The sequence below is a fragment of the Entelurus aequoreus genome, linkage group LG25 (genome assembly GCF_033978785.1).
Source record: "Entelurus aequoreus isolate RoL-2023_Sb linkage group LG25, RoL_Eaeq_v1.1, whole genome shotgun sequence".
NCBI lineage: Eukaryota > Metazoa > Chordata > Actinopteri > Syngnathiformes > Syngnathidae > Entelurus > Entelurus aequoreus.
In genome coordinates this window covers 12,148,471-12,173,592 of record NC_084755.1, presented here as the reverse complement: position 1 = coordinate 12,173,592, position 25,122 = coordinate 12,148,471, and the positions used below count along the sequence as shown (strand labels likewise).

The 25,122-nt window shown below is 37.7% G+C and overlaps 2 protein-coding genes across 3 annotated transcripts in view; one reads left to right on the top strand and one right to left on the bottom strand.

Annotated features, from left to right (window-relative positions):
• LOC133642428 (proton channel OTOP2-like) overlaps window positions 1-4,018 on the top strand; it is an 11,978-nt gene extending 7,960 nt beyond the window's left edge. Inside the window, exons 7-8 of one of the 2 annotated variants that reach the window (XM_062036599.1) lie at window positions 1-783; window positions 3,382-4,018. The exon at window positions 1-783 is cut by the window's left edge and continues 17 nt beyond it. In XM_062036599.1, the coding sequence (XP_061892583.1) occupies window positions 1-783; window positions 3,382-3,552 (954 nt within the window). In that variant the 3' untranslated portion in view covers window positions 3,553-4,018. The remainder of the gene's footprint in view (window positions 784-3,381) is intronic. The other variant, XM_062036598.1, reaches the window with a different exon arrangement.
• A 1,574-nt stretch (window positions 4,019-5,592) lies between these two features.
• The window catches only part of LOC133642724 (protein HID1-like), a 47,685-nt gene continuing 28,155 nt past the window's right edge, over window positions 5,593-25,122 (bottom strand). Inside the window, exons 14-19 of the mRNA XM_062037080.1 lie at window positions 22,434-22,661; window positions 19,457-19,593; window positions 19,306-19,392; window positions 9,520-9,611; window positions 9,280-9,438; window positions 5,593-6,455 (exon numbers count right to left, since the gene is read on the bottom strand). Coding sequence (XP_061893064.1) covers window positions 6,392-6,455; window positions 9,280-9,438; window positions 9,520-9,611; window positions 19,306-19,392; window positions 19,457-19,593; window positions 22,434-22,661 — 767 coding nt within the window. The 3' untranslated portion in view covers window positions 5,593-6,391. The remainder of the gene's footprint in view (window positions 6,456-9,279; window positions 9,439-9,519; window positions 9,612-19,305; window positions 19,393-19,456; window positions 19,594-22,433; window positions 22,662-25,122) is intronic.

The window sequence follows — 25,122 nt, the reverse complement described above, 5'->3', positions numbered from 1 at the left end:
TGCAACTGCAGCCACTCGGCGTGCAGCACCTTCGAGGAGGCCTTCTACTACCTGTACCCTTTCAACATCGAGTACAGCCTCTTCGCCTCCGCCATGGCCTACGTCATGTGGAAGAACGTGGGCCGCCTGGTGGAGGACCACGGCCACCGCCACGTCGGATTCCGGCCCAAGGAGGCACGCCTGGGCCCGGTGGCGGGCCTGCTCTTGGTGGTAGTGGGACTGGTGACGTTCATCGTCTACGAAGTGGAGATGGCCCAGGAAGACCGGGGCGAGCAGTCGCACGCCCTCCTCATCCATTTCGTCATGAACATAGTCATCGTAAGCCTCATGTGCGTCTTCACCGTCGTGGGCTGCGTGGTGTACCGGCTGGACCAGCGGGAGCACGTCTCGGAGAAGAACCCCACCCGCAGCCTGGACGTGCAGCTCCTGGTGGGGGCCTCCATGGGGCAGTTCATCATCAGCTACTTCAGCATCGTCGCCACGGTGGCCGAGGGGGCCCGAGGCTACCTGAACGCCCTCAACCTGGCGTGGGGGGTCGTGATGGTGGTGCAGCTGGGCCTGCAGAACTACTTCATCATCGAGGGGCTGCACCGGGAGCCCTTCCACTCCATGCGAGAGGCGGCCCTGCACAGCAACGCGCACGCCTCGCAGGAACACTCGGAGGCGAGCGCCGTCACGGGGGCCCGCGAGTCCAGCTGCCCGTTGACGTCCGTCACGCGGCTCAGCTGGAAAAGGAGAGTGCTGAAGGAAGTGTGCGCCTTTCTGCTGCTAGCTAACGTCATTGTAAGTCAACATACAGTCGTGGTCAAAAGTTGACATACACTTGTGAAGAACATAATGTCATGGCTGTCTTGAGTTTCCAATACTTTCTACAACTCTTATTTTTTTGTGATAAAGTTTGGTTCCTTTATGAATTTATTATGGGTCTACTGAAAATTTGACCAAAATGTGGGTCAAAAGTATACATACAGCAATGTTAATATTTGCTTACATGTCCCTTGGCAAGTTTCACTGCAATAAGGCACTTTTGGTAGCCATCCACAAGCTTCTGCTTGAATTTTTGACCACTCCTTATGACAAAATTGGTGCAGTTCAGCTAAATGTGTTGGTTTTCTGACATGGACTTGTTTCTTCAGCATTGTCCACACGTTTAAGTCAGGACTTTTGGAAGGCCATTCTAAAACCTTCATTCTAGCCTGATTTAGCCATTCCTTTACCACTTTTGACGTGTGTTTGGGGTCATTGTCCTGTTGGAACACCCTACTGCGCCCAAGACCCAACCTCCGGGCTGATGATTTTAGGTTGTCCTGAAGAATTTGGAGGTAATCCTCCTTTTTCATTGTCCCATTTACTCTCTGTAAAGCACCAGTTCCATTGGCAGCAGAACAGGCCCAGAGCATAATACTACCATCACCATGCTTGACGGTAGGGATGGTGTTCCTGGGATTAAAGGCCTCACCTTTTCTCCTCCAAACATATTGCTGGGTATTGTGGCCAAACAGCTCAATGTTTGTTTCATCTGACCACAGAACTTTCCTCCAGAAGGTCTTATCTTTGTCCATGTGATGTCAGATGAAACAAAAATTGAGCTGTTTGGCCACAATACCCAGCAATACTATTTTTTCTGTCGACCACTCCTTCCACGTTTTTAACGCATTTCAACCGTTCCACCGTCACAACATTCCTCTTAATCAGGACAAAAAAACCGAAGTTGTTTTTTGAACCGGAAAAATGTCCTGTTTTCCCGAAATTCCAGGAATTCCTCCGTAATACCATTTCTCAATTCAACATGTTACTACTTCAACATTTCTCGACCGATTTGAGAAATTCCAACACCACCCATTTCAACTCATTCAGACCATTCGAATTCTGTTCGGGAATCGCTGGCTTTCCCTTGACAAATTCCTAAAATTTCCTAGATTTCCCAGAATTCCAGGTTTTCCGGGACATTTTTCCCCATTCAAAATGAATTGGGCATTTTTCACTTTCCACCATTTCCACATTTTTCAACCGATCCATACCATTCCACCTTTAACACATTCCACCATGCTGAAAATTCAAACTACTTTTTTTTTTCCAAGTTTAAAAAAATTCCAGGATTTTCCAGAATTCCTGGTTTTCTAACACCCTATTTCCAACCTTTTTTTCTACTCCTTCCACATTTTTCAACACAATCCAACCGTTCCACCGTCAAAACATTCCTCCGATTTGGAAAAATCATTCAGCCCATGAAAGTTTTTTTTTTTACCATTTTCAAAAAAAATTCCCGCTTTTTCCGAAATTCCAAAAATTTGGGGAAATTCCCATTGAAATCAATGGGACATTCTTCAAATTTCCACAATTCCCACATTTTTTATCTGATTCAAACCGTTCCAACTTCAAAATATTCAGCCTGTTTGGGAATTGTGTGCTCTACTTCAACAACTGTAAAAAAAATTCCCGGATTTCCCATAATTCCTTTTTTTTTTTTTTGTGCATTTTCCCCATTCAAAATGAATTGGCCATTTTTCAAACTTCAACTATTCCCACATTCTTCAACCCATTCAAACCATTCCACCTTCAACACATTCCAGCTTTCTGGAAATTCAAACTACCCTTTTTCCAAGTTAAAAAAAAATTCCAGATTTTCCCGAATTTCCCCAAAACATTTACTACAACATTTCTTGCCCAATTTCAACAATTCCCAGGAACACCAAACCTACCGTCAAGCATGGTGGTGGTAGTATTATGCTCTGGGCCTGTTTTGCTGCCAATGGAACTGGTGCTTTACAGAGAGTAAATGGGACAATGAAAAAGGAGGATTACCTCCAAATTCTTCAGGACAACCTTGGGCGCAGTTGGGTGTTCCAACAGGACAATGACCCCAAACACACGTCAAAAGTGGTAAAGGAATGGCTAAATCAGGCTAGAATTAAGGTTTTAGAATGGCCTTCCCAAAGTCCTGACTTAAACGATGTGGACAATGCTGAAGAAACAAGTCCATGTCAGAAAACCAACACATTTTAACTGAACTGCACCAATTTTGTCAAGAGGAGTGGTCAAAAACTCAAGCAGAAGCTTGTGGATGGCTACCAAAAGTGCCTTATTGCAGTGAAACTTGCCAAGGGACATGTAAGCAAATATTAACATTGCTGTATGTATACTTTTGACCCAGCACATTTGGTCACATTTTCAGTAGACTCATAATAAATTCATAAAAGCAAACTTCATGAATGTTTTTTTTGTGACCAACAAGTATGTGCTCCAATCACTCTATCACAAAAAAATAAGAGTTGTAGAAATGATTGGAAACTCAAGACAGCCATGACATTATGTTCTTTACAAGTGTATGTAAACTTTTGACCACATTTTTCATGTCCTTAATTGTCCTTGTTTTGGCAGCTGTGGATTATGCCCGCCTTTGGTGCTCGCCCCCAGTTTGATCACAGCGTGGAGATCAAGTTCTACAAGTTCACTATGTGGGCTGCTATTGTCAATATAGGACTCCCTTTCGGGATATTCTACCGCATGCACACAGTCGCCAGTCTTTTTGAGGTCTATGTTATAACATAGGTTGGCCTCTTTCCATTTCCAATGGCTTCTTTTTTAAAATAGGACATTTTTAATTTTTACCAATAAACTAAGAACTCCTTAGATCACGTAATATGTGTAGTTTTACTTTTTTTACTTGATCATTAAAACTTTCAAAGTTATACTTTAAACATTACTCGTACAAGTAAATGCTTTATGATAGTGACAATTTGACCCTGGAACAGATCAATTCACTGCATTTTTAATGGTGAAAATTGTTTTGAAAATGAGAGCATTGGAGTCTGCCAGGCGACTCTGCATTGTCAAGTCAGGTTTAAGTTGGGTGAACGCGTCACAGGAGGAGAACATGTGATCAGCGTTCTGGCAATTTTCCAAATTATATTGGGAAATATTTATGAAATATTTATTTGAATGTACAACACCCAAAACCAGTGAAGTTGGCACGTTGTGTAAACGGTAAATAAAAACTGAATACAATAATTTGCATATCCTTTTCAACTAATATTCAATTGAATAGACTGCAAAGACAAGAAAAGTAATGTTCAAACTGAGAAACTTTTTTTTTTGGCAAATAATCATTAACTTAGAATTTATTGGCAGCAACACATTGCAAAACAGTTGTCACAGGGGCATTTTTACCACTGTGTTACATGGCCTTTCCTTTTAACAACACTCAGTAAACATTTGGGAACTGAGGAGACCAATTTTTGAAGTTTTCAGGTGGAATTCTTTCCCATTCTTGCTTGATGTACAGCTTAAGTTGTTCAACAGTCCGGGGGTCTCCGTTGTGGTATTTTAGGCTTCATAATGCGCCACGCATTTTCAATGGGAGACAGGTCTGGACTACAGACAGGCCAGTCTAGTACCTGCACTCTTTTACTATGAAGCCACGCTGTTGTAAAACATGGTTTGGCATTGTCTTGCTGAAATAAGCAGGGGCGTCCATGATAACGTTGCTTGAATGGCAACATATGTTGCTCCGAAACCTGTATGTACCTTTCAGCATTAATGGTGCCTTCACAGATGTGTAAGTTACCCATGTCTTGGGCACTAATACACCCCCATACCATCACAGATGCTGGCTTTTCAACTTCGCGCCTATAACAATCCGGATGGTTCTTTTCCTCTTTGGTCCGGAGGACACCATGTCCACAGTTTCCAAAAACAATTTGAAATGTGGACTCGTCAGACCACAGAACACTTTTCCACTTTGCATCAGTCCATCTTAGATGAGCTCGGGCCCAGCGAAGCCGGCGGCGTTTCTGGGTGTTGTTGATAAATGGCTTTGGCTTTGCATAATAGAGTTTTATGTAGCGACCAACTGTAGTTACTGACAGTGGTTTTCTGAAGTGTTCCTGAGCCCATGTGGTGATATCCTTTACACACTGATTGTCGCTTTTTGATGCAGTACCGCCTGAGGGATCCAAGGTCACGGGCATTTAATGTTGGTTATCAGCCTTGCTGCTTACGTGCAGTGATTTTTACAGATTCTCTGAACCTTTTTGATGATATTGCGGACCGTAGATGGTGAAATCCCTAAATTCCTTGCAAGAACTGCTTGAAAAATGTTGTTCTTAAACAATTTGTTCACAAAGTGGCGACCCTCGCCCCATCCTTGTTTGTGAATGACTGATTTTATACCCAATCATGGCACCCGCCTGTTCCCAATGAGCCTGTTCACCTGTGGGATGTTCCAAATATTTTCAGTCTTTTTTGCCACTTATGCCAGCTTTTTTGAAACATGTTGCAAGCATCAAATTCCAAATGAGCCAATATTTGCAAAAAATAAACTTTTCCAGTTTGAACGTTAAATATCTTGTCTTTGCAGTCTATTCATTTGAATATAAGTTGAAAAGGATTGGCAAATCATTGTATTTTGTTTTTAATTTACCATTTACACAACGTGCCAACTTCACTGGTTTTGTAAAAGGCAAACTAGTGTGTGGCAATGCCAATTGTGAGAGTCATTATGGTTGAACAAAGGCAGTAACTGGTGGTCCACCTACCTGCACGTAGCGTATTAAACACGAGAATATAGACGGTATGACGACGGCAGTTCCACAAGCACAATAATACATTTATTGTTCAATTAAACTAAGCTCTATTTTTGAAAAGACAACATATGTGTATTGGTGCAGGTGTACCTAATGAATGAGAGCTAAAATGGCTTTGGCCTTGTCTCAGAAGAAAACAGTGCCATCTTGTGGTCATAATGCAAAACAGCCCCCTTTTTTTTACTTCAATATGTTTTAATCAGTCTTTCCAATGTTGTGTAGTATTTCATCTTGTTCACATATCAATATATTTATATATTCAGAATAATTTAAGGAAAATACACTTTTAAACACATACAAGAGTATATATTATACATAAAAACTATTTACTGTTACAGCACAACGAAAGAAGGTGCAAGTTCACTTTAAAGCATGTCGGGAAGAGGAAATATTGTCGTTTTTTAAAGTTAAACGTCTCGGAGCGTACTCTCCAAAAAGCTGTGATATGAAAGAAAACACGCTCATTAGCATAACACCTCACCCCGAACTCAGTTACCTGGCGGAAACTATGACTTCCTGTGGCGCTGCCTTAAACAAGTCCGACTTGACTGACTGCACGCTGACTTCTAAGTCTGCCGACGTTCCAAAAACCAGAACAAAAGTGCAGTCATCTTCGCACCCGTTCTTCAGTTCAAAACAACACGGATGTAATCCGCGGACAATAGTGATGAATAGGATAAATATCTTCTTTTTATGGCGTCTTAACGAGCTACCCAAAACATGCATCATCATGATGACTTTACAGTAAGAAGCAAATTTAACACAGTTTTACTTGGGATCCGGTCCGTCGAAGCTGGGGTGAGCGTCTACATCTTCTGAATTTCAAAGAGGCGCACGTCCGTGTCATACCAGATGGGAGGGTCCACGTTGCTGGGGGCAGAGGTAAACAAACATTAAAATTAGTATACAAAAATCAGCGATTAGACCATTAATTAGTGGTGTACCAATTTTTTTTACACCAAACTTTTTCAAGAAATAAAATGATCATGATCATAATTAAAGATAGAAGTAATTTTTGACTTACTTTCCCTAAATATCTTAAAGTATTCATATTCTCTTCATGTCATACTATGCTCCTTCCAGTGCTGTTTTTAGGTTAGTTTGTATCCAATCAGAATTCAGCTAGCTTATGTTGCCATGCTGTACCAATTCTGCCCGGGGCCTTCAGAATGTGACATCACATGGACAAAGATAAGACCTTCTGGAGGAAAGTTCTTTGAGCTTCTGGTCGAATTTTTGACCACTCCTTTTGACAAAATTAGTGCAGTTCAGTGAAATGTGTTGGTTCTGACCACAGAACTTTCCTCCAGAAGGTCTTATCTTTGTCCATGTGATGTCAGATGAAACAAAAATTGAGCTGTTTGGCCACAATACCCAGCGATATGCATCCCAGGAACACCATCCCTACCGTCAAGCATGGTGGTGGTAGTATTATGCTCTGAGCCTGTTTTGCTGCCAATGGAACTGGTGCTTTACAGAGAGTAAATGGGACAATGAAAAAGGAGGATTACCTCCAAATTCTTCAGGACAACCTAAAATCATCAGCCCGGAGGTTGGGTCTTGGGCGCAGTTGGGTGTTCCAACAGGACAATGACCCCAAACTAGGGATCTCCGATAATATCGACCGATAAATGCTTTAAAATGTAATATCGGAAATTATTGGTCTCTGTTTCAAAAAGTAAAATGTATAACTTTTTAAAATGCCGCTGTGTACACAGACATAGGGAGAAGTACAGAGCGCCAATAAACCTTGAAGGCACAGACTTCGCGTGCCGGCCCAGTCACATAATACTGTATATGCGGCTTTTCACACACACACAAGTGAATGCAATGCATACTTGGTCAACAGCCATACAGGTCACACTGAGGGTGGCCGTATAAACAACTTTAACACCGTTACAAATATGCGCCACACTGTGAACCCACACCAAACAAGAATGACAAACACATTTGGGGAGAACATCCGCGCCGTAACACAACATAAACACAACAGAGCCCCTTGCAGCACTAACTCTTCCGGGACGCTACAATATACACCCCCCGCTACCCCTACCCTCCCACCAGCATGTCCCAAATTCCAAGCTGCTGTTTTGAGGCATGTTAAAAAAAAAAAATGCACTTTGTGACTTCAATAATAAGTATGGCAGTGCCATGTTGGCATTTTTTCCCATAACTTGAGTTGAAGTTGTTCTCTTATTTTGGAAAACCGTGTTACATTGTTTAACACTAGAAGTCCCAGCATTTTTCTGTCTACCTAGAAGACCCAGAGAGGGGTCATTTGGCCCGACGCTTTTCCCGAATACACTAATCACTCATTTTGTTATGGTAATGAGGCTGTTAGGGGCAGTTTGTCTAGGTAGACAGAAAAATTATACATGTGGGAAATGCCGAAAGGAGCAATGGCAGTGCCAGGATTGTGAGTGACTGCTCAAATGTATGTCAGTCACGTTTACATGGACATGGTTTTTCATTCTTTGTAAATATGCTTTTTTCTTTGTAAATTTTTTTTTTTAAACTATTTTTGGCACACAAAAATAACAATTGCTTCTGCAACAACCCTCCACACCAAAACAGTTGCTTTTTCATTCTTTGTAAATATGTTTTGTTTTGTATTTTTTTTAACAATAAATGTCAGAGTGTTGATCCCTTCATTCTGTTGATCCTTGCAAAAACACACACAACCTACCTCAGAACTAAAGCTTGAGCTGTAAGGTCCCCTCCCCCACACAGGCTCAAGTGGCCCCCTGCCGTGTGCCACTAACAGCCACATTTTCATAACAAAAGGAGTGTCCACAGGGGGGACTAGGGGTCAAATGACCCTCTTGTGTGTTTTCTAGGTAAAAATGTCAATTGACCCTTCTCTGGGACTTCGCGTGTTAATGCATCCAGCGGGGCATCACAACAAAATTAGGCATAATAATGTGTTAATTCCACAACTGTATGTATCGGTTGATATCGGTATCGGTAATTAAGAGTTGGACAATATCGGATATCGGCAAAAAAGGACAACCTAAAATCATCAGCCCGGAGGTTGGTTCTTGGGCGCAGTTGGGTGTTCCAACAGGACAATGACCCCAAACACACGTCAAAAGTGGTAAAGGAATGGCTAAACCAGGCTAGAATTAAGGTTTTAGAATGGCCTTCCCGAAGTCCTGACTCAAACGTGTGGACAATGCTGAAGAAACAAGTCCATGTCAGAAAACCAACACATTTAGCTGAACTGCACTAATTTTGTGGTCAAAAATTCAAACCAGAAGCTTGTGGATGGCTACCAAAAGCGCCTTATTGCAGTGAAACTTGCCAAGGGACATGTAAGCAAATATGAACATTGCTGTATGTATACTTTTGACCCAGCACATTTGCTCACATTTTCAGTAGACCCATAATAAATTCATAAAAGAACCAAACTTATTTTTTGTGACCAACAAGTATGTGCTCCAATCACTCTATCACAAAAAAAATAAGAGTTGTAGAAATGATTGTAAACTCAAGACAGCCATGACATTATGTTCTTTACAAGTGTATGTAAACTTTTGACCACGACTGTATATGTTGTGTGTCACAATGGAAAGACTGAATACATTTAGTAATAAAAGATAATTTACTTTATTTACATTATTTACAGGCGTTCGCGGGCCATGTAAAATGACGTGGCGGACACCAGTGGTCTACATTGTCCAGCTCGTTGACTTACCGCAAATAGACCACGCCCCACATGTAGGTGCGGAACCACATGGCGGTGCCGGCGTTGGCCTGGTACTTCCTGATGAGGATGGGGTGAGGGACGGGCAGCAGGCCCACTAATGTTCCGTGCTGGAGAAACTTCAGGATCTCGGACTCATCCGTCAGACCCCTGAAATACCGACCGAGAGGACTTTTATTCCCGACGTGGGTTAAAAAAAGTAAGCAAATAAAAATGTATAAACGTATTTACTTGTCAATGCAGATCTTCTCCACCTGAGGGACTAACACCTGGAGAAGACGCATGATGGTCTGTAATGGCAGCTTGCACTTCCAGGACAGGACCTGGTAAGGAAGACAGGAAACACTCTTATTTCTATGAAACTATTACTACTGATTACTTCTTGAACTACTACCACTGTTTACTACTCTTACTTCTATGAAACTATTACTACTGATTACTTCTTGAACTACTACAACTGTTTACTACTCTTATTTCTACGTATTACTACTGATTACTTCTTGAACTACTACAACTGTTTACTACTCTTATTTCTACGTATTACTACTGATTACTTCTTGAACTACTACAACTGTTTACTACTCTTATTTCTATGTATTACTACTGATTACTTCTTGAACTACTACAACTGTTTACTACTCTTATTTCTATGTATTACTACTGATTACTTCTTGAACTACTACTACTGTTTACTACTCTTATTTCTATGTATTACTACTGATTACTTCAACTACTACAACTGTTTACTACTCTTATTTCTACGTATTACTACTGATTACTTCTTGAACTACTACAACTGTTTACTACTTTTATTTCTATGTATTACTGCTGATTACTTCTTGAACTACTACTACTGTTTACTACTTTTATTTCTACGTATTACTACTGATTACTTCTTGAACTACTACAACTGTTTACTACTCTTATTTCTATGTATTACTACTGATTACTTCTTGAACTACTACAACAACTGTTTACTACTCTTATTTCTATGTATTACTACTGATTACTTCTTGAACTACTACTACTGTTTACTACTCTTATTTCTACGTATTACTACTGATTACTTCTTGAACTACTACAACTGTTTACTACTCTTATTTCTATGAAACTATTACTACTGATTACTTCTTGAACTACTACCACTGTTTACTACTCTTATTTCTACGTATTACTACTGATTACTTCATGAACTACTACAACTGTTTACTACTCTTATTTCTATGTATTACTACTGATTACTTCCTGAACTACTACAACTGTTTACTACTCTTATTTCTATGTATTACTACTGATTACTTCTTGAACTACTACAACTGTTCACTACTCTTATTTCTATGTATTACTACTGATTACTTCCTGAACTACTACAACTGTTTACTACTCTTATTTCTACGTATTACTACTGATTACTTCTTGAACTACTACTACTGTTTACTACTCTTATTTCTATGTATTACTACTGATTACTTCTTGAACTACTACAACTGTTTACTACTCTTATTTCTATGTATTACTACTGATTACTTCTTGAACTACTACTACTGTTTACTACTCTTATTTCTATGTATTACTACTGATTACTTCTTGAACTACTACAACAGTTTACTACTCTTATTTCTACGTATTACTACTGATTACTTCTTGAACTACAACTGTTTACTACTTTTATTTCTATGTATTACTACTGATTACTTCTTGAACTACTACTACTGTTTACTACTTTTATTTCTACGTATTACTACTGATTACTTCTTGAACTACTACAACTGTTTACTACTCTTATTTCTACGTATTACTACTGATTACTTCTTGAACTACTACAACTGTTTACTACTCTTATTTCTATTACTTCTTGAACTACTACAACTGTTTACTACTCTTATTTCTATGTATTACTACTGATTACTTCTTGAACTACTACTACTGTTTACTACTCTTATTTCTATGTATTACTACTGATTACTTCTTGAACTACTACTACTGTTTACTACTCTTATTTCTATGTATTACTACTGATTACTTCTTGAACTACGACAACTGTTTACTACTCTTATTTCTATGTATTACTACTGATTACTTCTTGAACTACTACTACTGTTTAATACTCTTATTTCTATGTGTTACTACTGATTACTTCTTGAACTACTACAACTGTTTACTACTCTTATTTCTATGTATTACTACTGATTACTTCTTGAACTACTACAACTGTTTACTACTCTTATTTCTATTACTTCTTGAACTACTACAACTGTTTACTACTCTTATTTCTATGTATTACTACTGATTACTTCTTGAACTACTACTACTGTTTACTACTGTTATTTCTATGTATTACTACTGATTACTTCTTGAACTACTACTACTGTTTACTACTCTTATTTCTATGTATTACTACTGATTACTTCTTGAACTACTACAACTGTTTACTACTCTTATTTCTATGTATTACTACTGATTACTTCTTGAACTACTACTACTGTTTACTACTCTTATTTCTATGTGTTACTACTGATTACTTCTTGAACTACTACAACTGTTTACTACTCTTATTTCTATGTATTACTACTGATTACTTCTTGAACTACTACTACTGTTTACTACTCTTATTTCTATGTATTACTACTGATTACTTCTTCAACTACTACAACTGTTTACTACTCTTATTTCTATGTATTACTACTAATTACTTCTTGAACTACTACAACTGTTTACTACTCTTATTTCTATGTATTACTACTGATTACTTCTTGAACTACTACAACTGTTTACTACTCTTATTTCTATGTATTACTACTGATTACTTCTTGAACTACTACTACTGTTTACTACTCTTATTTCTATGTATTACTACTGATTACTTCTTGAACTACTACAACTGTTTACTACTCTTATTTCTATGTATTACTACTGATTACTTCTTGAACTACTGTTTACTACTCTTATTTCTATGTATTACTACGGATTACTTCTTGAACTACTACAACTGTTTAATACTCTTATTTCTATGTATTACTACTGATTACTTCTTGAACTACTACAACTGTTTACTACTACTTCCACTGCTACTATTACCACTACAACGGTTTACTACAGTAGTAAGTAGTAGTACTACTACTACAACTATCGAATATTAAGGAATCACCTTGTCTTGGAGGATGTACATTCACTCAGGAACACTTCAGAAAACCGCTGTCTGTAACTACAGTTTGTCGCTACATCTGTAAGTGCAAGTTAAAACTATAAGCCATTTATCAACAACACCCTTCGCTGAGCCTGAGCTCATCTAAGATGGACTGATACAAAGTGGAAAAGTGTTCTGTGGTCTGACGAGTCCTCATTTCAAATTGTTTTGGGAAATTGTGGACGTCGTGCCCTCCGGAACAAAGAGGAAAAGAACCATCTGGATTGTTATAGGCATAAAGTTCAAAAGCCAGCATCTGTGATGGTATGGGGGTGTATTAGTGCCCAAGACATGGGTAACTTACACATCTGTGAAGGCACCATTAATGCTGAAAGGTACATACAGGTTTTGGAGCAACATATGTTGCCATCCAAGCAACGTTAACATGGGCGCCCCTGCTTATATCAGCAAAACGATGCCAAGCCATGTGTTACAACAGCGTGGTTTCATAGTAAAAGAGTGCGGGTACTAGACTGGCCTGCCTGTAGTCCAGACCTGTCTTCCATTGAAAATGTGTGGTGCATTATGAAGCCTAAAATACCACAACGGAGACCCCCGGACTGTTGAACAACTTAAGCTGTACATCAAGCAACAATGGGAAAAAATTCCACCTGAAAAGCTTAAAAAATGTGTCTCCTCAGTTCCCAAACGTTTACTGAGTTTTGTTAAAAGGAAAGGCCATGTAACACAGTGGTAAACATGTGTCATGATCTTTGGTCTGGATCATGTTTTTTGTTATTTTCTGTTTGATTAAGACTCCACTAGTTCCTGTTTTTGCGCTCCCTTGTTTGGTCACCATGGCGACTCATTGGTTTCCACCTGCCTCAAGTGACACACGCACCTGGCTCTAATCAAAGAGACTATTTAAGCCTGTCGTTGCCAGTTAGTCGGCCTGGCGACATTGCTCTGTATTAATTGTTTCCTGCTCGTTTCATGCAATTGTTCGCTTCATGCTATGCCAAGTAAGTTTTGTTTATTCATGCCACAGTTAGCGAGTTTTTGTTTCATGTCCATAGTTCTGCCTGAGTGTTAGCTTTTGTATCCTGCGCTAAGTTGTGCGCCTTTTTGTTTTTACTTTTTGAGTCAAGATTAAATCATGTTTTTACCTGCACGCCTTGTCCAGAGTAGTCCGTTTGCGTCCTGGGAGAACAATCCTCGCAGTAAGCTGCGAAAACCTCCACTTCTTGACAAAATGCCCCTCTGCCAACTTTTTTGCAATGTGTTACTGCCATTAAATTCTAAGTTAATGTTTCTCAGTTGGAACATTAAATATCTTGTCTTTGCAGTCTATTCAATCGAATATACACCACCGTTCAAAAGTTTGGGGTCACCCAAACAATTTTGTGGAATAGCCTTCATTTCTTTTTTTTTTTATTGACATCCAGCATCAGACATTCCTATCCATTACATCATATTCACATACATCTTATATCTGTTGTCTGCCCTAAATGTCCAAATGTTTTGTGTTTATATCCCAACCATACCACCCACCACCCCCGAAAAGAAAGTAACAGCAAAAAAAAACAACAACAAAGTAATATCTACAAATACAACAATTAAATAAACCAAAAATAAATGATAATACATTAATAATAATAATAATCAGAAATAAAATAATTGAAAAATATATAAACAGATACATATATATATATATATATACACACACACACACACATACACATATACATACATACATACATACATACCTGTACACATATATAGGGAGTAATCCTTTTTTTTCTTTTCGAGCAGTACAATCACTAATTCGAAAAATTAAAGTCAGGTTTATGGGGCGTGACATAATTGACCCAGTTTTCCCAGTGCGGCCTTCATTTCTAAGAACAAGAATAGACTGTCGAGTTTCAGATGAAAGTTATCTTTTTCTGGCCATTTTGAGCGTTTAATTGACCCCACAAATGTGATGCTCCAGAAACTCAATCTGCTCAAAGGAAGGTCAGTTTTGTAGCTTCTGTAACGAGCTAAACTGTTTTCAGATGTGCAAACATGATTGCACAAGGGTTTTCTAATCATCAATTAGCCTTCTGAGCCAATGAGCAAACACATTGTACCATTAGAACACTGGAGTGATAGTTGCTGGAAATGGGCCTCTATACACCTATGTAGATATTGCACCAAAAACCAGACATTTGCAGCTAGAATAGTCATTTACCACATTAGCAATGTATAGAGTGTATTTCTTTAAAGTTAAGACTAGTTTAAAGTTATCTTCATTGAAAAGTACAGTGCTTTTCCTTCAAAAATAAGGACATTTCAATGTGACCCCAAAATTTTGAACGGTAGTGTAAGTTGAAAAGGATTTGCAAATCATTGTATTCTGTTTTTATTTACCATTCACACAACGTGACAACTTCACTGGTTTTGGGTTTTGTAGATCCAGACTATTTGCAGGCCAAGACATTGACCGTGTGTATCCTTCTTCAAAGAAAGTCTCCAATTGTTGAACTATGGCAAGATGCATTATCATCTTTAAAAATGAAGTCATCACCCCCAAACATTATTTTGAATATTGGAATAAGAAAAATGTCAATGTAAAGTTGAGCATTTATTCATTACCTGACACGCAGCCATATCATCAATGACTGTAGAAGTTGATATTTTCTTCAGGCAGTCGTCTTCATAAATCTCATTGAAACGACACCAAGTAAAAGTTCCAGCATCATCACCTTGCCTAATGCAGACTGATTCATCCCTGAATATGACTTTCATCCAGTCATCCATAGCACATGACTGCTTTTTGTTCGCCCGTTGTTTTTTTCTGTTATGTTGTTAATGGCGGCTTTCGTTCATCTTTTCCGTATTTAAATCCCACTTCCTTTAGAGCAGGGGTCACCAACGCGGTGCCCGTGGGCACCAGGTAGCCCGTAAGGACCAGATGAGTAGCCCGCTGGCCTGTTCTAAAAATAGCTCAAATAGCAGCACTTACCAGTGAGCTGCCTCTATTTTTTTAATTTTATTTATTTACTAGCAAGCTGGTCTCGCTTTGCCCGACATTTTTAGTTCTAAGAGAGACAAAACTCAAATAGAATTTGAAAATCCAAGAAAATATTTTAAAGACTTGGATAACAAATTGGACCACTTGTTTAAATAAATTCATTAATTTTTTTACTTTGCTTCTTATAAGTTTCAGAAAGACAATTTTAGAGATAAAATACAACCTTAAAAATGATTTTAGGATTTTTAAACACATATTCCTTTTTACCTTTTAAATTCTTTCCTCTTCTTTCCTGACAATTTAAATCAATGTTCAAGTAAATGTATTTTTTTTATTGTAAAGAATAATAAATACATTTTAATTTAATTCTTCATTTTAGCTTCTATTTTTTCGACGAAGAATATTTGTGAAATATTTTTTTCAAACTTATTATGATTAAAATTCAAAAAAAATATTCTGGCAAATCTAGAAAATCTGTAGAATCAAATTGAAATCTTATTTCAAAGTCTTTTGAATTTCTTTTAAAATTTTTGTTCTGGAAAATCTAGAAGAAATAATGATTTGTCTGTTAGAAATATAGCTTGGTCCAATTTGTTATATATTCTAACAAAGTGCAGATTGGATTTTAACCTATTTAAAACATGTCATCAAAATTCTAAAATTAATCTTACTCAGGAAAAATTACTAATGATGTTCCATAAATTATTTTTTTGTTTTTTAAAAAAGATTCGAATCAGCTAGTTTTTCTCTTCTTTTTTTCGTTTGAATTTTGAATTTTAAAGAGTCGAAATTGAAGATAAACTATGTTTCAAAATTTAATTGTCATTTTTTTCGTGTTTTCTCCTCTTTTAAACCGTTCAATTAAGTGTAAATATAATTAATTATTAATAATAACATAGAGTTAAAGGTAAATTTAGGAAATTGGCTATTTCTGGCAATTTATTTAAGTGTGTATCAAACTGGTAGCCCTTCGCATTAATCAGTACCCAAGAAGTAGCTCTTGCTTTCAAAAAGGTTGGTGACCCCTGCTTTAGAGTCACAGACGGTGACTCCAGTTTGTTTGCTGTGCATTTTCTGTTTTCAAGACATATTGCTAGAAGATGTTTCTTTGGTCTCCCAGTATAAGTTTGCCTTTTACGACCTTCCCCGATGTTAGACACAGCTGACTGTGAACAATCAACCTTTTTGGTAACATTGCGTGATGATTTACCTTTTGAAGAAGTTTCATAATCCTCTTCTTTTGTTTTAATTGTCATGGATCAGGTAGGAGCCATGATTCATGTTAATCCACCTGTTGCAACAGCTGCCCAACACTGCTTTTAACAGCAGACTGATGAAGACATTTCATCTGTTGCAGGCTGTGGAAATTCAAATGTATTCCATCATTTTATCCTCAGAATTGAGTGGTTATATCTTTTTTTAACTCTGCTTGATGTAAAATCTGATCTGAAACTGACTTAGTACCACAATGTATGTTCTTTATTTCTTTTAGTGTTTCTTAAAGCCAGAAAGTTGCCATTTGAAATGACTATAAATAGATTTATGTCATCTCTGTTATCTGATTGGTTTCTACAAAATTGAACTGAATCAACATCATCCAAGAATGGCAATCTCAGATTTTTTTCCCAGGGGTTGTACTACTTTTACTTCCGTTTAATACTACTACTACTGTTTACTACTACTACTTACTAGGACTATTACATCTATTATTAACACTACTACTGTTTACTACTACTACTTACTCGGACTATTACATCTATTATTACTACTAGTATTAATAATACTACTGTTTACTACTACTACTACTGCTTACTACTACTACTTACTAGGACTATTAAATCTATTATTACTACTATTATTAATACTACTACTACTTACTACTACTACTAACTAGGACTATTACATCTATTGTTACTACTATTAATACTACTACTACTACTGTTTAGTACGACTACTATAATTACTAATGCTTACTTCTACTACAAATATTGTTTACTACTACTAACACATTTTACTGCCACTACTATTATTACTACTGCTTACTAATCCTACAACCGTTTACAACTACTGCTTACTACTATTAAAACATTTTGCTACTACTACTACAACTACTACAACTATTGCTTACTACTACTAAAACATTTTACTACTATAACTACTGCTTACTACTACTACAAATATTGTTTACTAATACTACTAACACATTTTACTGGTACTACTATTACTACTAATACTACTACTACCACTGTTAACTACTACTACTTACTACTACTACTTGCTAGGACTATTACAACTATAATTACTACTATCATTAATACTACTACCGTCTACTACTATTATTACTCCTACTATTACTACTACCACTGTTTACTACTACTACTATTACTACAACTGCTTACTACTACTACAAATATTGTTTACTACTACTAACACATTTTACTGATACTACTATTACTACTAATACTACTATTATTACTACTACTACTGTTTTTTACTGATGCTTGCTACTCCTACAACCGTTTACAACTACTGCTTACTACTACTAAAACATTTTCCTACTACTACTATTATTACTAATACTGCTATTATTACTACTGCTGTTTATTACTACTGCTTACTATTCCTACAACCGTTTACAACTACTGCTTACTACTACTAAAACATGTTACTACTACTACAACTACTGCTTACTACCACTAAAACATTTTACTACTACTACTACAACTACTGCTTACTACTACTAAAACATTTTACTACTACTACTATTATTACTAATACTGCTATTATTACTATTGCTGTTTATTACTACTGCTTACTATTCCTACAACAATTTACAACTACTGCTTACTACTACTAAAACATGTTACTACTACAACTACAGCTTACTACCACTAAAACATTTTACTACTACTACTATTACTAATACTACTATTATTATTACTACTGCTTACTAATCATACAACCGTTTACAACTATTGCTTACTACTAAAACATTTTACTACTACTACTACAACTACTGCTTACTACTACTAAAACATTTTACTACTGCTTACTACTACTAAAACATTTTCCTACTACTACTATTACTACTAATACTACTATTATTACTACTATTTATTACTACTGCTTACTAATCCTACAACCGTTTACAACTACTGCTTACTACTACTAAAACATTTTACTACTACTATTACAACTAATACTACTGCTTACTATTCCTACAACCGTTTACAACTACCACTTACTACTACTAAAACATTTTGCTACTACTACAACTACTGCTTACTACTACTAAACATTTTTTACTACTACTACTAACACTACTACTATTACTACTACTGTTGTTTATTATTACTACTAACTACTGCTACAACCGTTTACTACAACTGCTAACTACTACTACAACTTTACTACTACTGTTTACAACTATTTACTACTACTACTATTATTGTTTACTGTTACTGCTAACTACTTCAACCGTTTACTACTACTGTTAACTACTACTACAACTGTTTACTAGTACTACTACAACTGCTAGTGCTATTGTTTACTCCTACTACTGTTTACTGCTACAACTATTACAACTGTTTGCTACTGATACCACTACTACAGTTATTTAGTTTATTACTATCATTACTGTTTACTACTACTGTTAACTACTTCTATAACTGTTTACTACTACTACTACTACTACTACAACTGTTTACTAGTACTACTACTACAACTGTTACTGCTATTGTTTACTTCTACTACTGTTTACTACTACAACTATTACAACTGTTTGCTACTGATACCACTACTACAGTTATTTAGTTTATTACTATCATTACTGTTTACTACTACTGTTAACCACTACAACACTAGTACTACCACTGACCCAGTCTTGTGTGGGAGCCCAGAGTGATGCTGAAGAAGCACTTGACACACGTCTTCTCTCCATTTCAGCTTCAGTGTAGAACACATCCTGTGAGCAATAATCAGTTACACACATTGACGACAATAACAACAACAACAACAACAACACTGACTTCATTGTCTCGGCCTGAGTTGGACTCGGTGTCGCTGGTTCCTGCGGCCGCATTCTGCTCCGAGTGTTCCATCTTTGGCACGGACACCATGGTGCCGTCCTCTGACACCTGAGACTTCTCAGTCAGTTTTTCAATACCTGGAGGTAAACCCATGTATGAACACAATTGATTAGAATGTGTGAAAATGTAGCATTACATTGTTGAGAGCTGGGAAATATGTACTAACCGGACTTTTGATTTTGAGGCACCGGTAGCGGGGGGTGTATATTGTAGCGTCCCGGAAGAGTTAGTGCTACAAGGGATTCTGGGTATTTGTTCTGTTGTGTTTATGTTGTGTTACGGTGCGGATGTTCTCCCGAAATGTGTTTGTCATTCTTGTTTGGTGTGGGTTCACAGTGTGACACATATTTGTAACAGTGTTAAAGTTGTTTATACGGTCACCCTCAGTGTGACCTGTATGGCTGTTGACCAAGTATGCTTTGCATTCACTTGTGTGTGTTAAAAGCCGTAGATGTTATGTGATTGGGCCGGCACGCAAAGGCAGTGCCTTTAAGGTTTATTGGCGCTCTGTACTTCTCCCTAAAAGTCATACATTTTACTTTTTGAAACCGATACCGATAATTTCCGATATTACATTTTAAAGCATTTATCGGCCGATAATATCGGCAGTCCGATATTATCGGACATCTCTAATTTTAATAATATACTGTACATCATACTTGCCAACCTTGAGACCTCCGATATCGGGAGGTGGGGGTGGGTGGGGGGGCGTGTTTGGGGTGGGGGGCGTGTTTGGGGCGTGGCTAAGGGCGTGGTTAAGAGGAGAGTATATTTACAGCTAGAATTCACCAAATCAAGTATTTCATATATATATATATATATATATATATATATATATATATATATATATATATATATATATATATATATATATATATATATATATATGAAATACTTGACTTTCAGTGAATTCTAGCTATATATATATATATATATTTTTTATTTTATTTTATTTTATTATTCACAGCCCTTTGAGACACTTGTGATTTAGGGCTATATAAATAAACATTGATTGATTGATTGATTATTCATATAAATAAAATACTTGAATTTCAGTGTTCTGCAGGCTATCCAGTAGATGGCAGTATTAAATGGGTTGTACTTGTATAGCGCTTTTCTACCTTCAAGGTACTCAAAGCGCTTTGACAGTTGAGTTTATCCTCAATTAAGGCTCATACAATTATTATTATTTTTTTTATTGTCCTGTTTAAGAGTGTCACAACATTGCTGTTTACTGCAGACGAACTGCTTTACGGTAGACTAAACGTGACTGCTGTTGTTGTGTGTTGGTACCGCGCTGGGAGAACGTTAATGAAACTGCCTAACAATAAACCCACATAAGAAACCAAGAACTCTCTCTCCTTGTTGTGCACTCTACTCTCTAAAAGCCGGGAAAGCGGACGTGAGAACGGCTGTCCCCACTCAGGTCCGCATTGAGCTGGAGGGGGCGTGGCCTCCAGCTCCGGCTGAATACCGGGAGTTTGTCGGGAGAAAATCTCTGCCGGGAGGTTGTCGGGAGAGGCGTTGAATACTCCCGCTAAAAACGGGAGGGTTGGCAAGTATGCTGTACATTATATGTGAAATAAACGTCATTTTAAAAAATAGGACACCAAAGTGCATCAATTGAATCTGTTTTAAATAGCCCCTTAAGTCTTCTAGCAGCTATAAAATTATAAAAGGATGTTGCTGAAAAGACACAATGTTTAATATGTTTTATTTCTGTCTGTCAAAAATGTAGACACACACACACAGGACGGAGAATTCTCGTCTGTATTTGCGGCACAAGCCCAGATCCTGTTGAACTGTCAGTTTGCACGTCCATGCTAAATAAAACGCAAATTATTGCTGACAAAACGGTGATGAGTATTGGTAAGTCACATTGCGCGTACTAAATAATTACATTTGCATCTTCTTCTCCCAATATCGTGGGCGTTTTGATGATTTTGCGTATTGCAAAATGGATTGCACTCCGTATTCTGCTCACCTAACGGACACAATCCCCTTTGCACACGTTTAGTAGATCAACTTTGCACGTGCTATCAGGTTTGCACGTGTTTTAGTATATGCACATTTTTTAGTATATCAAGCCCTTAGTGTTTTGGGGCCTACAAATAAATGAAATTATTCATTATTATTAGAGATGTCCGATAATATGGGACTGCCGATATTATCGGCCGATAAATGCTTTAAAATGTGATATCGGAAACTATCGGTATCGGTTTCAAAAAGTAAAATGTATGACTTTTTAAAACGCTGCTGTGTACACGGACGTAGGCGCTTTGCGTGCCGACATAATATCTACGGCTTTTCAAACACACAAGTGAATGCGATGCATACTTGGTCAACAGCCATACAGGTCACACTGAGGGTGACCGTATAAACAACTTTAACGCTGTTACAAATATGCGCCACACTGTGAACCCACACCAAACAAGAATGACAAACACGTTTCGGGAGAACATCCGCACCGTAACACAACAGAACAAATACCCAGAACCCCTTGCAGCACTAACTCTTCCGGGACGCTAAAATATACACCCCCCGCTACCCCCTCCCCACCTCAACCTCCTCATGCTCTCTCAGGGAGAGCATGTCTCAAATTCCAAGCTGCTGTTTTGAGGCATGTTAAAAAAAATAATGCACTTTGTGACTTCAATAATAAATATGGCAGTGCCATGTTGGCATTTTTTTTCCATAACTTGAGTTGATTTATTTTATGGAAAACCTTGTTACATTGTTTAATGCATCCAGCGGGGCATCACAACAAAATGAGGCATAATAATGTGTTAATTCCACGACTGTATATATCGGTTGATATCGGAATCGGTAATTAAGAGTTGGAGAATATGGGATATCGGCAAAAAAGCCGTCATCGGACATCTCTAATTATCATCATGAGAATGTGAGGTTATTTTACCTGGTATGGCAACCAGACTGGCCTTCAGAGTGCCAGGCTCCGCCGGCACCGCGGGTCGGGAACCCTCCATGGACACCGTCTCCTGGGAGCTGGTGCGGGAGATGACGTCGGGCGACTTCCTCTTTCTTTGCAGAGCCTTCTGGATGGAGGCGGGGTCCGACTGCAGGTTGGCCAACTGGTGGAACACGTTGCGCTTGCGGATGATGGCGTACACCAGGTTACAGTTACCTGGAAAAGATCAGGTCGGATCATTGAGCGTTTAGCGTTCTGTCAATGATGTGATTATACGGTGGTATAATCGGTTTTTGTATACCATTCATATCACTGTCACTACCCAAATTATCATAATCATCATTCTTATTACAGTATTGTTCAGCACTTTCTTCAGCCGTGCAGCTGCTGTGCCACACCGTTATGCTGGTGCTGAGGGTGCTCTCCACCACACATCCTAAGGATGGAGCTCCCTAGTCCAGCTTAGTCTCCAAGATACACCATATTGCCAAAAGTATTTGGCCACCCATCCAAATATTCAGAATCAGGTGTCCTAATCACTTGGCCCGGCCACAGGTGTATAAAATCAAGCCCTTAGGCGTGGAGACTGTTTCTACAAACATTTGTGAAAGAATGGGCCACTTTCAGTGATTTCCAGCGTGGAACTGACAAATACAGCCGTGAAATTTCCTCGCTCCTAAATATTCCAAAGTCAACTGTCGGCTTTATTATTAGAAAATGGAAGAGTTTGGGAACAACAGCAACTCAGCCATGAAGTGGTAGGAGTGTGAAATTTGGCGGAGGAGGAATTATGGTGTGGGGTTGTTTTTCAGGAGTTGGGCTTGGCTCCTTAGTTCCAGTGAAAGGAACTTTTAATGCTCCAGGATACCAAAACATTTTGGACAATTCCATGCTCCCAACCTTGTGGGAACAGTTTGGAGCGGGCCCCTTCCTCTTCCAACATGACTGTGCACCAGTGCACAAAGCAAGGTCCATAAAGACATGGATGACAGAGTCTGGTGTGGATGAACTTGACTGGCCTGCGCAGAGTCCTGACCTGGACACCATTGGAATGGAATTAGAACGGAGACTGAGAGCCAGGCCTTCTCCACCAACATCAGTGTGTGACCTCACCAATGCGCTTTTGGAAGAATGGAAAAATTCACAACCCAGTGGGTTGATACCCAAATTGGTGGTATCATCCAAAACTAATGTAAAGTATCAAACAACAGAAGAATAAGTGATAATTACATTTTAACAGAAGTGTTGATAGAACATGTTAAAAGAGAAAATAAGCAGATATTAACAGTAAATGAACAAGTAGATAAATAATTCATTTTCTACCACTTGTCCTTAATAATAGTTGACAAAATAATAGAATGGAAAATGACACAATATGTTACTGCATATGTCAGCAGACAAATTAGGAGTCTTTGTTTGTTTACTTACTAATAAAAGACAAGTTGTCTTGAATGTTGACTATTTTATTTAAGGACTAAATTGCAATAATAAATATATGTTTAATGTACCCTACGTTTTTTTGTTAAAATAAAGTCAATAATGCAATTTTTTTGTGGTGCCCTTTATTTAGAAAAGTACCAAAATAATTTTGGTACTTTAAAAATAGAACAACTTCTACAGTATTTTTGTCAAACTGCTTTTCTGTCAAACACACCATCAGCAGCTTATGCTTATTTTCATGGATAAATGTCTGCCGTTTTGATATTGTTATTGTTTGCTATTGTTAAGAATAGTGCAGACTAATGTTGTCCCGATACTAATATTTTGGTGCCGGAACAAAAAAAATGGTATCGTTACAACACTACTGTACTGTAATAACTAGAGATGTTCCGTAATAGAATTCTGTAATACCATTTCTCAACTCAACATGTTACTACTTCAACATTTCTCGACTGATTTGAAAAATTCCAACACCAACCATTTCAACTCATTCAGACCATTCAAGTTTATAACCATTTTCCAAAAAATTCCAGATTTTCCTGAAATTCCCTAATACCATTTACTACTTCAACGTTTATTGACCGATTTAAACAATTCCGACACCAACCAATTCAGCTCATTCAGGACATTCATGCTCCTAATCTTTTTTTTTTTTAAATCCCACTTTTCCCCAAATTCCAGGAATTTCCCATCGAAATTAATGGGATATTTTTTCCGAATTGCACAATTTCCACATTTTTCAACCTTTTCAAACCATTCCAATAGAGATGTCCGATATTATCGGCCGATAAATGCTTTAAAATGTAATATCGTATGTATTATTATTATTATTATTAATGTATTATCATTTATTTTTTGTTTATTTAATTGTTGTATTTGTAGATATTACTTTGTTGTTGTTTTTTTTGCTGTTACTTTCTTTTCGGGGGGGTGGTGGGTGGTATGGTTGGGATATAAACAAAAAACATTTGGACATTTAGGGCAGACAACAGATATAAGAAGTATGTGAATATGATGTAATGGATGGGAATGTCTGATGCTGGATGTCAATAAAAACAAAATGAAAAAAAATAAAATAAAATGTAATATCGGAAATTATCTGTATCAGTTTAAAAAAGTATGACCTTTTAAAACGCCGCCGTACGGAGCGGTACACAGACATAGGGAGAAGTACAGAGCGCTAATAAACCTTAAAGGCACTGCCTTTGCGTGCCGGCCCAATCACATAATATCTATG